This window comes from Magnolia sinica, chromosome 15 (assembly GCF_029962835.1).
Source record: "Magnolia sinica isolate HGM2019 chromosome 15, MsV1, whole genome shotgun sequence".
NCBI classification, from domain to species: domain Eukaryota; kingdom Viridiplantae; phylum Streptophyta; class Magnoliopsida; order Magnoliales; family Magnoliaceae; genus Magnolia; species Magnolia sinica.
The window spans coordinates 59,813,252-59,829,392 of record NC_080587.1 but is presented as its reverse complement, the minus strand read 5'-3'; the positions used below and the strand labels follow the sequence as shown (position 1 = coordinate 59,829,392).

The 16,141-nt window shown below is 40.6% G+C and overlaps 1 protein-coding gene across 1 annotated transcript; it reads right to left on the bottom strand.

Moving 5' to 3' along the window:
- Positions 1-14,300: 14,300 nt before the first annotated feature.
- On the bottom strand, positions 14,301-15,466 carry LOC131227630 (plasmodesmata-located protein 7-like). The gene has a single exon (XM_058223433.1). It carries the CDS (start codon positions 15,279-15,281, stop codon positions 14,454-14,456), a length of 828 nt encoding a protein of 275 aa, XP_058079416.1. The 5' UTR covers positions 15,282-15,466; the 3' UTR covers positions 14,301-14,453.
- Between the last annotated feature and the right edge of the window lie 675 nt (positions 15,467-16,141).

Genomic DNA, 16,141 nt, shown 5'->3' with positions numbered 1-16,141 from the left:
ATGAACGTATGGCCCACTCGTGGCTACTGGATGCGCGCCCCCCCACAATTAGAGAATGATTCCACTAGCCCCATCAAAGAAACAAAAGTGCCACTGGAATAATGCATCAGTCTATCATGTAAAGAGGTACGGCCATCTAATCCATTGATTGGAATCAAAAGGAGCAAAGTGGTGGAATTAGGCCCACCTTTACATTTTATCAAAAGCTAATACTATTTCCACACTCAATCATGCATCTTAATGCTCTCAGGATCGGCCCACCTTTCGTTACATCCCGACTGCATAATCTATACTAGAGGTTTTTTATTTTATTTATTTATTTATTTAATCTTTTAAAGAGTGATTTACTTTATCAAACTAAGATTGTGGAGCCTTTCAGCATGAAAGTGGAGAATAAGTATAATCAAGAAATAAAAAAAAGTTAGTGATGTTCCCTGAACGCATTCTTAATAAGGAAGTAGACCCCAAATTTTAATTATGTTTCTTTCAAGTCCCATTCAAAAGTAACTTATGAAGTCTAGACAGTCGAAAAGGAAATGTAATTTGGTTATTTCCACTTTGTTCAGCTTATTATTGCAATTTGGTTTGATAGTTCATCCAAACACACCTCAAATATGCCATAGTTGATGATTTAGGTTGCGTTGGGATGCATTAATGAATTGAATTCCTATAACTAGAACAACCAAATTGCAATTATCTTTCCTAATGTCTATATTCAGGAACTGTGCTCCAAATGATCATTAGTGATATTTCCAAGTTGACCTAGAATCGAATCTGACTAGGATTTGCTAGAATGTACATGCCAACTTGCTTTATTGCAGTAGCTCAGAACTCCCGCCTTTGAATTTGGGTCATCTTCCAATGATCCAAACCGTTTATATGATGTTTTTTAATTCATATGAAGGATGGAGAACAAACAAAAGCTCTCTTTGAATTTTTTAAAACTCTTTTGTCTATTTTGCTTTGAATATGGATGGTTAGCATAGACTTTGTATTACCTTCTCCACTGTTTTTATTTCGTAAATAATTAAATATCGTATCGAGTCGAGTCTTTGAGTCGACCTGGCTGAAATCGAGTGGAGTTGATTTTTCGACTTTTTAACTATGATTCTATCCCTTTGATTTGTGGCTACTAAAATTGTCGTGGATAAGAAAAACAAAATGATCGAATGTGCAATAGGATAAAATATAGATAAAGTAACGGATAAGATTGTCTCAATGGTTTTATTTTGAACTTAAATGGGTGACCCGGCCCAGTCGATTGGTCACCCTACCACGTCCAAGTGGATTGAGAGCTCTACCAGATTCTGATTCTTCCAGCTCTTCTAGGCCATCTCCCTTCAAACAAAGCCTTAGAAATTCCATGATTTTTTTATTTTTTATTTTTCATTTTATCTTTTCTTTTATGAGAACTGATCACTTACAACCTGATGTACGTTAACTTGCCATTCAGTACTACTTTTCCTCCAATGTGCTACTTGTGGGGGACATACATATCATGAAGATCACCTTGCAGGGAAAAATAAAAAATAAAAAAATCAAGCATGTATGCTCATCAGGTGGGCAACACGGCTGGATTGGACAAATGATGTCTGATTCAGAATACATGATGGGACCTTCCATTTGCATATAGCATCGATGCTCAACTCGTGCTAGGATCATCAAAACAGTGTGATCTTCGAGATATTGTCAATTGATGGTGGGGCCCATTAGGGAAACAGATGTTATATGGGCATCATGTAAGAATTCTATAAGGTGGGTTTTATTGATCAATGGTCTAGATTGTCCTAAGGGTTGGATAATGCGATCGGGTGCACTTGTGAACCCTTCTAAGTTGTGATGCATATAAAATTCGTGTAAGGGGTAGGATGTTAGAACTGTAATAAACAACCCTCTATGACTATAAGAACATAATTGGGTCTCGAATCCAATACATCGACAGAAGCAAGAGCCTTTTTTTTTTTTTTTGGATTAGCTTGTTTGTACACCCCACTATTAGTACACACTCTGCTGTTAGCCACCCCACTAGGGAATCGGTACCAAGACCTCAGTGTTGAAACGAGGTATCGGTCTACCACTTGAGCTATGGATCACGGTGTGAATTCCATAAGAGCTTTTCTAAGGGTATAAGGAAAGGAAAACTATGGCATCCAACGTACAACAATGACGCCTCAACAAGGTACGCCATTTAGTTCTTTTAATCAAGATAAAGTGCTTGACGAATCACCTTTACAACTCATGAAAGCTTGATTGAATCATTGGAATTGATGATGGAATTTGTAGCGATCAAACTAATGAGCGAAATGAGGGTTAATGATCATGGGCCCACCATCTGCGGTAGAAACTTCATTTGCCCATGTTTGGACAACCAAACAGCTTTGAAGAGTAGATGGGCATGGAATCTGTGTCCTACATAACTTTTATCTTCTTTTTAGGCACCAACTACTTTCACATATTTCCATCCAAGTGAGGCTCATGGTTCAGCAATCGAGACCATTGATTTTTTGGGTCCAATGATGGATAGACCAGATTGGAAGATGATCTGTGCCGTTTTCACATCTTGATTGAACATTTTCAAGAAAACAAGTCAAAAGCCTAAGATCTTGTTAGCGTGGCGAGTTTTGGGCTGCAATCCATACTAGCTGTGACCCAATAGACAAATGGCATGGATCACTTAACCATGAGCCCCACCAGTATAAACTGAAAATCTGAAGGACATACCTGTCGAGTAGGATTGGGTACTACCCCACATGACCTAGTTAGAGACAGACGGTCCTGTCAGGGGCTCTTAGGGGCCACCGTGATGTATGTGTTTCATCCACGCCACCTATCCATTTTGAAAAATTATTTTAGGTCATAAAACGAAAATTGAGGTAGATTTGAATGCTCAAGTGGAGCACAACACACGAAACAATTGGGATCGCATGCCTAGTACTGAAAACCTATTGGGGCCACAGAAGTTTTGGATCAAGCTGATATTTATGTTTTCCCTTCATCCAGGTCTATATGAATTTATGAACAGATTGGATTGCAAATAAACATCATGGTGAGCCCTTGTAAAGTTTCAACATTGAGGTCATTGTCACCACTCTTCCTGTGGTGTGGTCCACTCGAACCTTCAATCTGCCTTCTTTTTGGGCTTAAGCCATGAAACCATCTTTCAAAATGGACTGACATGACACCACAGTGCCCCTACACAAACGTCCGTCTCTAGTCAGGTCCTGGTGGGGGTAGGAACTAAACCGCCTCCTATACTTGTGGGCCAAGAATCACAATAATTCCTCCCTATCGTACTCCTTCAACTAAAAATAAAGATGGAAGAAGCTTCAATAATAAAATACGGTAAAGAAAGCACCAGTTAAAGAAGCAGCTCTAAAAAAGATAAAGAAAAGAAAAAGTAGAACTGAAATAAAGAAAGAAGAAAAGCTACCAAAAGCAAGCTCAAAGCATAGTTGACCGGGCAGAAATGAGAGAGGGATACCTCGTTTTACATGGAGCGGATTAGGTGCCCCCGGTCTCACTCAAGACAGTGCAGCTCTTACCTTGTGGCCCGCCTTGATGCATATATTCTATATCAACACCGTTCATGGGTTTTTCCACATCATTTTAGACAATAACACCAAAAATGAAGTAGATCCAACTCTTAGGTAGACCATACCATAGGAAACAATGGTGATTGACCATTAATGGGTTACAAAAGTTTAATTTGGATAAGCTGATATATATATATATATATATATATATATATATATATATTCCCTTTCTGTAGGTTTATGTGACCTTACCAACAGGTTCAATGGTAAATAAACATTACGAAAACATGACAATGAGCCCTAGGAAGTTTTTAATGGTATGGCGTTCAAATACTAATGTTTCCTGTGGTATGGTCTACCTTAGAATTGGATCTGCTTCATTTTTGGGCTCATGCAGTAAAATAATTCTAGAAAAATGGATGGACAGTGTAGATATAGAATATATGCATCAAGGTGGTCCCACGGTAAAGGTTGCACCATCTTAGGTGAGGTGGGTCACATCTAATTTGCTCCCCATTTTACATAAGTGGTTATGATAGTTCAAAAATTTAAAACAGGACTCAACTGCAAAAATAATCAAGGAATACTCGGCTACATTTCTACTGCAATTGTTATGATCACCTCTCTTTTTCTGTTAGACCATGCCCAGAAATCAATGTTGACTTCTTGTATTGAGAGGAAAGTAACAAATACCAAGCACATTTAATAAAAATAACATTTAACAACGTTTAGTCCAAGAACATATGTAAGGGTTACACTAATATCTCCAGAAAGCCTTGCATGGACCACATGGTTCAAAGCCACAAGGTTGCTATCAACTTTCTCCAACTTCATGCGTTGCCTATTCATGTGGTCCCTAGCACCATATTTACAGATCAATCCATTTGTTTCTCCATGATTGACTATCAAAGCACAATGTCATAATCTTGTCAGAAACATTAATGAGTACTTATTGTTAGAAAGTATTACTTACAAGCTGGGTTTGCACATTACCATGTAATAACTTGATACGAGTGCACAATCCTGAGGATAGGAAAATTGAAGCCGCTAGTCAAACAAATATTCCAAGTAGATATCCACCCCCTATATATTAAAGAAAAATCGTTAATAAACATATACAATGTAATATCAATTAAACAAAAGAAGGGTTCGTCCACTTACTTCATAATCAACCTAGGAATTTGAGTCCCATAAGAAATTCAACAACGGATGCCACTTTGTTTCACGTGCAAGCTTCACATCCTCATATTTCTTAGGTTTCAGGGATCTACGCAGATCCATATATCCCACAACAGGATTAATAATGTTAATAGGAGAAGTACGTGGAGCCGTGAAAGGGTGTGAGAAATATTAATGTTTGTGTGTTGTGGTGGGGCTCACCCACAATTGGAGTAATATATAACTTGGTCAGATCCACATACATGGGCTGCCCACCCACCTTATCCAAAACCATATGGTAACTATCCTCATCATCTATGTCTGTGAGCTGGCCACCCTCCTCATCCATGTTTGCGAGTTGCCCACCCTCCTCATCCATATCTACAAGCTGGCCACCCATCTCATTTATATCTACGGGCTAGACACTCGCCTCATTTGTGTCTGCAGGCTGGCCACCCACCTCATCTATATCTATGGGCGGGTCACCCACGTCATCTATATCTGCGGGCTGGCCACTCGCCTCATTTGTGCCTGCGGGCTGCCCACAATCATCGTATACATCTTTAGGCTAATTGGCAACCTCACTTGTGACCATAGGCGGGCCAAGAGTCTCCTTCACGTGTCAAGTTGGTATGTTAATAGCCTGTATTGGATTCACATATTAGAGATGCAATTTCATAATATGTTGCTAAACATCAAACTAAATACAAATTCACATACCTTACTAACATGAAACTCCTCCTTCAGAAACTTCATCTCTTCACGTAATGACATATCCTCTTCCTCAAGATTCTTCATTTTCTCTCTCAATTCCCACACATGCTTCATTTTCTCTTTCAATTCATCTACATCTAGTTGATGTTCTCAATTCTTCAGTCAAAACTTTTTAAAGCAAATTTAGTTTTTTTTTTTTTTTTTGTTCTCACTAAATACTTCTATCACCAATTCCTTAAGAGAGGCCCTCAAATCCGCCTTTATTTTCATAGTTTGACTTCTTTTCTCTCTTACTTCATCTACCACTTCTTTCCTCTTCAACTTTTCCTTCGTCGCCTTCTTTAACTCCTCTCTCACTTATTTCCTCTCGAACTTTTTCTTATTGGCATATTTCTTCACCTCTTCTAATAAATCATCTGTCCTCCCATTCTTTAGCAGTGCTTTTTTTCTCCGTATCATTTGTCACATATTTAATGACGTTTGTTTATTCCTCCTCTTCAGTAAGTGTAAGCTCCCCGGCAATCACAATCTACATGAGTAATAATGATCTATCAATTACAAAATATAACCATAATGCAATTATGATCTATCACATAATAATAAGGAATTACCCTTACCGGCACAGTTCTGAAGAGCCTCGATATAGCTGGAAATTGGCTTACTTTGTATGACCTCCAATTGAGGATTCGGGGAATTCAAACATGAGGTCTTTTTACAACCCATCCCCCATCACCAAATAACTGAAGGAATTGCTCGTATGCCCATATCTATTTAACTCACAAAATGATGCATTACACATTAGTGAGGACATGTATTGAATATTTATAATTTTGAAAACAAAAACCAAAACACCCTTGATGAATGAGGACAATAGTAAGTTACATGTAACACATACACGTATCCGCATATGCTGTATGAATTGGGGTGGTCACCCTTTGTTATAGTATTAGCCCATTCTTTCAAATATTAGTACCCCACCATGCCCTAAGGGTACCTATTGAACTCTTCTAAGTTAGTGACCATTTTTATGTACTTATATACACAATTATTCTTACTTGGAGATACAACTAGCAGATTCTTCAAGCAAATCAAAAGTGTCATCTTCATTGCATCCCTGTGCTTATTTTTCCCATGGAGTGAGAGAAAAGCATCTTTCGAATGCTCATTCTCCATAAGTCTTATCACCAATTATCTCTCTAATGCTCTTTATTTTCTTTCCCCCTGTTGGCCCAATTTAGTTTCCTTTGATCTATAGGGTCCACACCTAAGTCCCATGATGAGTGTAAAGTCCATCTCGATAAATTTCATGATGGTGCCCTGAACATTGAAAGTCAGGTCATGAATTTGCCTCTACATAAGGCAATGGATTATTTGACCATGAGTCATCCACCTATCCATTGGTAAATCCAATAGAAATTTGAAACAAATATTCCTAAATATCTCTCTTCTAATAGGGATATGAAAAAACTTCTAACACGTACTCCTTCAAAAACTATGCAAAGCACTTTGGGGAAACTACGCAGGTATTCCTAATTATTTTCTTACTTGTTTATTCAGGTCCTGTAATACATTGGTCCAAGTAGTCAAGGTTGTCAACCAGTCATGATGGGTCGAGGTTATTGTCCATTGTGAGTCAAGGTTATCATCAATTACGAGTCGAGGTTGATATTTTGTAAGGATGGGTTGAGATTGACATTCTGTCAAGATGGGTTGAGGTTAACATTCATCATGCGTTGAGGTTGACAATCAGTTACTATGGGTCAAGATTATTATTCATTATAGGTTGAGGTTGCCATCTAGATAGGTTGACAACCTCGACCTTTATTGGATGATAATATAGACCCTTGCACTTGTAACCTCGAACAGCGGTCTCCTTCACCCTTTGATGTGATAACCAATCCAATCTTTTCACAAATCACTACTATTCATCTTTTATTGTCTTTCACGGTGACATCCACAGCCTGAAAACCCTTATCAAAATCATTTTTTTCACAAAATTAACCTCGACTGCCGCCCTTAACCCACAACCCCTATATATATATATATATATATATATATATATATAGACACACACGTGTGAAAAACAAATGAAGAAATAAAATAAATCAACATTAAATATACTTCGCTTACTGGAGGTTGCCCACCGTGTGAATTCGAATGCAGAAGGTCACTTTAATTGGCCGAATATGAGTTTGGAGAAGATGAGGATGGAGAACAGTGCCGGACAGGGTGGTGTGGATCCCAAAGAAGAAGGTACGAAAGGGATTATAAGGGTCGCAATCGGGATTGCAAATGGGGCCCTCGGTCGGCTTAGCTACTTAAGTGAGATCCATACCGCGTATGTGGGTCTCATCTTTCCCTTTCAGTTGAATCCACTTTGTCCATTCTCGCCGAAATTATAAGAAAATAGAGTGCCCAGAGAACGATCGGCATCTTCCGACCGGGTGGACTATACTACAACGAAACAGTAGGCAGTGTTTTGGCCATTGTACAGTGTTTTTTTTTTTGTGTGTGTGTGTGTGTGTGTCGTTGTAGGTCACATATAGCTCGTAACAGTGTGTATATGACATTTTTCTAAAGAAGCCTGAGGCCACAAACATTATCAATGGGTTGGATCTACCTTTCGATGGGCCTCGTGATCAAACAAATGCAAAGTGTTGCATCGGAAGTGTTTCATTCAGAACTTCTCACTCACACAAATCTTTGGTTGTACCGACTTGCGATTAACCGGAACCATGCATACTAAGCTCCATAGGGCCCACACTGATGTTTATATGTCATCCAACCTGTTCATAATATGACAGAGACATGGATGAAGGGAAAACACAAATATCATATTTATCCAAAACGTCTGTGGCCTACCAAGAAGTTTTCAATGGTAGCATGCAGTTCACACTATTTCTTATGGGGTGGTCCACTCCGTCTATAGATAAGCTTTAGTTTTGGGGTCATGTAACACAATGAGCTCATAAAACAGATGGACGATGTGGATCAAAGACTTAAATCACATTATGCTCCACTGCTAGGCGCATTACCATCCAGGCACAAGACTTGAAAGCAGACCTCTCTCCATCACCATTACTTGTCATGCACAAGGCTCCAAGTAGGGACAATTTTATTCAAAAATGTGTCAGAGGGCCACGAAGGAAATATTTTAGATTGATCCAATTTTTGGGGCGTTCAGCTATACATAGGGTTACTCTGGTCAAAATTCCAAAAATGAATAGAGTGTGAGAAGAATTATTCTCTGTATAGACCTCCCAAGACCCTTTTCTTCTCTTTTCTTTTCTTCCTCATGTCGTCTATTGAATCCAAACCATGCCATTAAAAAAGTCTTAGGTAGCTTGGATTAAGCAGACTTTAAAGGCTTCAAAACCCACTCCCTTGGATGATCAGGGAGTGTTATAAACACAGATCCAATAGATGGGTCTAAGTTCATATCCAAACCCACTTATAATTATTTGTAGGGTCGAATAACCCCCCAGGCCAACCTAACTCATTTTCACTACGGAGCACTTGTGCGAGATATGCAAATTGTTTAGATCTTTTGCCTTAAAAATCAGTCCATTCACCCCTTATTTCGGCCATTTTGTGGCAATGTACAAAACTAATTGATGGCTCAAAAATGTCCAGACCTTATAAATTGGACTATTTTGAAAAATCATTTATTCCATGTAGAAATGGTAGTACCATATTCCACTTATCATATTTCTTGTGGTTGGAAGTGAGGTATCCTAAGCACTGGAGTTGTTGCCATTATCTATGACTCTTGTGAAAATTAACCGATGCCACCAAATAATTGTCCACCAATAGATAATCAGTCAATCTTTGGTTCATGATAAGAAAGACAAGGACCCATGATTTGGACAGTTTAATTTTAATTATTTGTTTTCTACATATACAATTTCTAACTAATTTATAAGTACCCATCTATCATCCATTAAATTGCCCGGGTATCAAATTTTTTCTCTTTCTAGTTTTCTAGCGAAATCGGATTGGTACTGAGTTATTGATAAGTACACTCTTATCGTACAGAGATAACTCCGTTGGGCCCACCGTGAATGTATGTAGTTTATCCATGCCGTCCGTTTGTTTTCCCAGCTCATTTAAGGGGTTGAGACCAAAATTGAAGAATATCCAAAGCTTAAGTCGACCATACCACAAGAAACAGTGGGAATAATGATGTCCACCGATTAAACCTTGCTAGGCCCCACAATGATGTTTCTTTGTCATCCAGCCTGTTGATAAGATCAAAAAAGCATGGATGAAATGGAAAACACAAATATAACCTTGATCCAAAACTTCTGTTGCCCTCATGAATCTTTCAATGGTAGACATTCAATTCACACTGTTTCCCATGGTGTGGTCCATTTGAGATTTAGATATGCTTTATTTTTAGGCTCAGCCCTAAAATTACCTAGTAAAATGAATGGAATGAGTGGATACAACATATAAATCACAGTGGATCCACGGAGTTTACTGAGTACGCTTAGGTACTGAGTTACTGAATAGGCAATCTGCTTCCCTCGGCAGAGACTCTGTAGGCCCACCTTGATGAATGTGTCATTATGCACCCTATACATCTGTTTTTCCAGCCTATTTTATGGTATGGCCCCAAAATTGAAGCATATCCATGCCTTAAGTGGGCCACATCGCAGGCAGCAGTGGTGATGATGGCATCCACCATTAAAGCCTTCATATTTCACGTAGTGATGTATATTTGCCATCCAACCTGTTCATAAGGTCACATAAAAATAAATGAAAGGAAACCACAAATATCGACTTGATCAGAAGCAGTTTTATGAAAGGAAACCACAAATATCGACTTGATCAGAAGCTTTTGTGGGCCCCAAGAAGTTCTCAACAGTAAGCGTTCAATCCTCAGTGTTTTCCAGTGGTGTGGCCCACTTGAGACTTGGATCTGCCTCCTTTTTGTGATTATGCCTTAAAATGGTCTATTAAAATGGATAGACAGATTGGATAAAAGAAATACATCATGGTGGGCCCATCAGAGCTCCTTATGGTACAGGCAGGAGCTTTGAGTGGCCACCTTGATGTATGGGTCTTATCCACACCGTCCATCCATATTTTAGTATCATTTAATGAAACAGCCCCAAAAATTAGGCAGATATAATACTCAAGTGGACCATACCACAGGAAGCAGTGGTAATAATGATTCTCCTAGTTGAAACTTTTCAAGGGTCCCCCTTATGTTTATTTGCCCTCCAACCTATTCATAAAGTTACGTATACCTGGATGAAGAACAAAAACAAATATGAGCTCCATCCAAAACTTTCGTTGCCCCCAAAAAGATTTCAACGATGGCCATTGTGTATTACGTATACCTGGATGAAGAGAAAAAACAAATATGAGCTCCATCTAAAACTTTCGTTGCCCCCAAAAAGATTCCAACGATGACCATTGTATACTCCACTTGAGCCTTCGTCTGCCTCATATTTTGATTTATGACTTAAAATGATACAAGAAAATAGATGGACAGTGTGGATAATATTCACATATCACGATGGCCACTCAAAGGTTATGCCTGTTTCCAGCTGGAGACAGTGGGGTAGACGCAATCCGCGTCTCATGCGCAGAGGAAATAGATCGGATTGCATTACTCCATAATCAATACCCCCTTATCGGACAGAGTAAACTCTGTTAGGCCCACCATGAATGTACGTGGTTTATCCATTCTGTCCATCCATTTTTCCAGATCATTTAAGGGGTTGAGACCAAACTTGAAGCATAAAAAAGCTCAATTGGACCCTACCACAGGAAACAGCAGGAATAATGATTTCCACCATTGAAACCTTGCTAGGCCCCACAGTAATGTTTATTTGTCATCTAACCTGTTCATAAGATTTTTTTAAAAAAAGGTGGATGTAGGTAAAATACAAATATAAACTTGATCTAAAACTTCAATGGCCCTCAAGAATTTTTCAATGGTAGAATTTCAATTCATACGGTTTCGGTGGTATGGTCCATTTGAGCTTTGTATTTTCTTTATTTATGGGATCAATCCCTAAAACTATTTGTTAAAATGGATGAAAGGAGTGGATAAAATATATAAATCATGGTGGACTACAAAGAGCTTACTCAATACACTTAGGGCTTGTTTGGCCGGGCGAATCCTGTGGGATTAGGAGGGATGGGATGAATTTTAAGGTAATGATGGTGGTGTCAGTGGATAGGTTTAAATCCTATGGGATTGCTATATCCCGGGACAAGTTCAGTGGGTCTATTTGGCACGCCCGGCGTATCCCGAGATTTTACCTTCCAATCCGTCCAACCAAGGGATGGGATCAATTTTAAGGTAATGATGGCGATGTCAGTGGATTGTTTTAAGATCCATGGGATTGCTTATATCCCGGGACAAGTTCACCAGGTCTGTTTGGCTTGTCATGCATATCTGAGATATTGCGATCCCATTCCTCCTAATACCGTGGGATCGGTCCGGCCAAACAGGCCCTTAGCGTACTGAGTTACGTACTACGCAATCCGCTTCCTACGCGGAGCCATTTCGGTGGAAACGGATTGGCTGCTACTCCTACCACTGGCCAATAGCTGCTGGTCGGTGCTCTGTGAGCCCGGCCCAACCATGATATATGTGTTTCATTCATGCTATTCGGATATTTTTCTATATCATTTTATGGTATGAGACCAAAAATTAGGTATATACCAATCTCAAGTGGACCACATTATAGAAAACAGTGTTGAATGAACATTGACCATTTAAAACTTTTTAGGGGCCATAAAAGTTTTGGATCAAGCTGATATTTGCTTTTTAACTTCACCTGGGTCTGTGTGACCTAATCAAGAGATTGGATGTCAAATAAACAGTACATTAGGCCTTAGGAGGATTTTAATGGCGGATATCCAATGACTATTGTTTGCCTGTGGTGTGGTTCACCTGAGATTTATATTCCTCTCATTTTTGGTACCGAGCCCTAAAATAATATGTAAAAATGGATGAACAAAGTGGATGAAACACATATATCATGGTGGAGCCCACAGAGCACCGACCATCAGCCACTGGGATTGTGGCAGGGGGAGTAGCCAACGGTTTGGGGACCCAAATCCTCTACAACATGTGTTGTAGGCACCTGGTACGAAACCTCAGTTCTTTGGGGTCCACTGAGCTTTCTGGATAACATCCACTCCTTCCATTAAGCGAAACTTCTCATTTTAACCGAACATCCAAAAATATCAGCCCAAAAACAGACCTCAGATGCATCACACCACAGGCTAACTTCCCTTCATCATGTTGAGGCGCCTCACCTAATTAGCTGATTGGATGAAGTATACACACCACGCTGCTCCCCACACACGAACTTATGGTAGACATCACCTCCTCACTGTTATTTGTGATTTGGCCCACTTGAGTTGCGGCTGGAAATAAGCTTCGCCGCGGTCCATAACATCGATGGTCCATCTGATTGACGGCGTGGATGATGTTACACATACCCCACCATGGGACCCTGGTCCAGGTTTAAGTACAAGCACTGAATTCTATGCAACACATTCTTCACGCAGCGCTCCCAACAATAAAGATCTGTGCGCCCATCATGTTACTTGTGGTGAGACACCCACACTCCGTCCATCGGTTGCTCCTTCATGCTGGGCCCTGGGGCCAAAAAATCATCTGGATGCACAACTCAGGTCGGCCACACCGTAGGAAACAATTGTTCTCGGATGCTAGGCTTGTGTGGGGCCACCATGGTTTGTATATCATCAAACTCGTTCATCAGACCTAAAGCTGTATATGAGTCGAGTTAGCTTGTTCAGCTAGCTTGGCTCGCTCCTGCTTGAAATTGGATACGGACGGGGTTGAGCTGAATTTTAGAGCTCAAAAAATTTTCGATTCAAGTTCGAGTTTGCCTAATCTCGACTCGACTCGGATCAAACCTCAACTTGAATAAACTCGCACCAAAATAGCTTGGTAACTTAGTTATTTTGATATTGATGCTTCTCTCTGGTGTTTGATAAAATGACTCAATGAAGTATTGTTTTCAGGTTCATACATTCTATGTAAGATTGACAGGTGGCGATGAAGGAATGGATATGGAACAAATCGTCATAAAACAAATTGTATATTATAAAACTATTCCTATCTTGATTTTGATGTTGCCCACTAAATGTTTGATGAAATACTTGTAAACCTGCGCTGTTGTTTCGAAATATGGCTAGGCGAAGTCCGAGCTGGGGTTAGCCATTGGTAGAGTGGAGCCCTGCTGTGCCAAGCTCGACTCACTCCGAGGCGTCCCACTGTCTGAAAACTAGGGGTTTTAGAGACATTAAAAAAAAAATATTTTTCCGTAGATGTGGGCCAATACGAGATTTTTGTAGCGATGATCTTCAGGATCTAAGGTGAATATAAGGTTTTTCAACTGATGGACGGAGTGGATTTAACACATACACCATGATGCTCCCCACAAGAGTTTGGGTGTTGTAGATGATTCCCACCCCTCGCACCCGCGTAAAGACAAAGAAATTACAGTAAAGGACAAAACTCGATTCCTCGTACCGGGCAAAATCTGTGAGGGTATTTTCGCCATGATGTATAATGAATAATAAAACACCTCAGACAAAAAAAAAAGAAAAAAATAAAGAAAAGAAGCACAAAGGGCACAAGAACTTTGATGATCCGAACGGTTCATATGATGGGACCCACAAAGTATGGGGAATATTACGGAAGTCTCCTAGATTGGAGTACTACAACCCTTTGACACCTGGCTTTTCCTCCATCGAAATTTCGATCACTGCTGAATAATCTCAACCGTGTTTTAGATATCCAAACTATCAAAGGGCTGTGATCTTCTCCTTCGGATAATTTCATAGTATCCACCATCCACTATCAGGGCCTTCCTACCATAAGTTTCAATCACCAAAACATAGGGTGCATATGTACGAAATATCTATTAATCCGCAAACTACACATTTAAATCCACTGAAAGACACCTTTGCATTTACAAGCCAAACAAATCAACCACAAATGACTAAAGTACCCTTACATTCCGCGCCATTCACAATCATTTCAGAAATTCTTCAAGGATATTTCAGTAAATTCATCAGACAAGCCCACATAGCCAAACCCCACCATCCTCCCCAGCTAACCGGCTGACCGCTCCCCTCGTTAGACGAAGATACCGCTCCTGATGACCCACTTGACGTATATGCCCCTCCCGCGACGTACTGAGCGTAGCATTTGCCGAGATAGACAGCTCCTGACACGCTCCATCCACACCCACCCCTCAGTCTCTCTACGGCCTCAGACACGCAATCCGTGCACTCTCCACCGTCCAAATCCCCAACACACTGGCCCACACCTGACACGTACCCGATACTCCCCACACGATACATGCCGGTCCCACCACCCAAACTAGTTAGCACTTCATCCCTCCGGCTCAACATATCGGTATCGTAACGGCCAGTCGACGGTCCGCATTTCTTCAAAACCAACGACTTGTCTTGCACGCCTAGGAACGTGACATTGTCGTACTTCACGTAGCATCCGTCGAGTTGGATCGTGGCACCACTGGTATCTAAGCATAAGATGCCGATCTGGGAAATGGCGGATCTTACACATGACGAGCAATCGGCCGTGGAGATGTCGCCGCGGCATTGGTAGACGCCGTATAGGGTGGGGTCGGGGTTGGGGGCGTTGATTGTGTACTTGTTGTAAGGTGAGAAGTTGGCAGAGTTGAGGAGAGAGGTGAGGAGGGAGTTGAGGTTGAATTGGTAAGATGAGCTTGGGTCGTATTTTATCTGGGAGCAGCCGCCGTAAATGAAGGAGAAGGTGGAAGGAGAGGAAGGGTTGGGAAGAGAGGAGAGAAGGAGGAAAAGGAAGGAGAGGATGAGATTGGTTTTTGACATGTTGGATTTGAGAGAGAGAGAGAGAGATGTTTTGGGTGATATTCTTGTATGTGTGTCTGTGTCTGAGAGAGAGAGAGAGAGAGAGAGAGAGAGAGGTAACCGCCCTAGGGTTGGTGGGCTAAAGCATTCTCTTGCGAGTTGGAAGGATAAAGAAGATATGATGAGAACGGAGTGAGGGAGGATACGATTTTCCTTTATTTTGAGAAAGAGGACGAGCACCCATGACGAAAGTGCGCGATGCGCCAATCATTTTAAATCAGATACCCATCAAAATGACGAAAATGCCCACTGGTTAAAACTACTGTCTGGAACGTGTCCATTCTATATTTCTAATCGTGGACTGCCATCCAACCGTGCGATCAGGACGAAGATCAAGTATCTTCCAATCAAGAAAATGCTCGAGGCATCCAGCGTCAAAGAGGACCGTCATGAGGCCCAAGCTTATAGAACTGACGGCCTAGATTGCTGAGATGGGCCCCACATCCAAGAATCATGATATTCCGGGGACTCTTGGGCTGAGGACTATAGTATGTCGGTGCAATTGCCACTACAGTTTTTTTTTTCTCGCTTGCTTTCGACGCTTTTCTTTGGAGCGGAATGGCTTTATGGACGGTTCCAACCACATTCCTGGATTGACTGGAATCCTCTGCGACACGTACTTGGACACGGTAGTGATCCATCCACGACCCAGCTCGGTACTGGCCAAAGCTCTGTGGGCCCCACCATCACATATTTATTTTATCCAAACTGTCCATCCATTTTTCTTGATCATGTTAGATCATGAACCCAAAAACGAGGCAGATCCAAAGATCAAATAGACAACACGACAGGAAATAGTGGGTTTGATCTGATTTGGATTA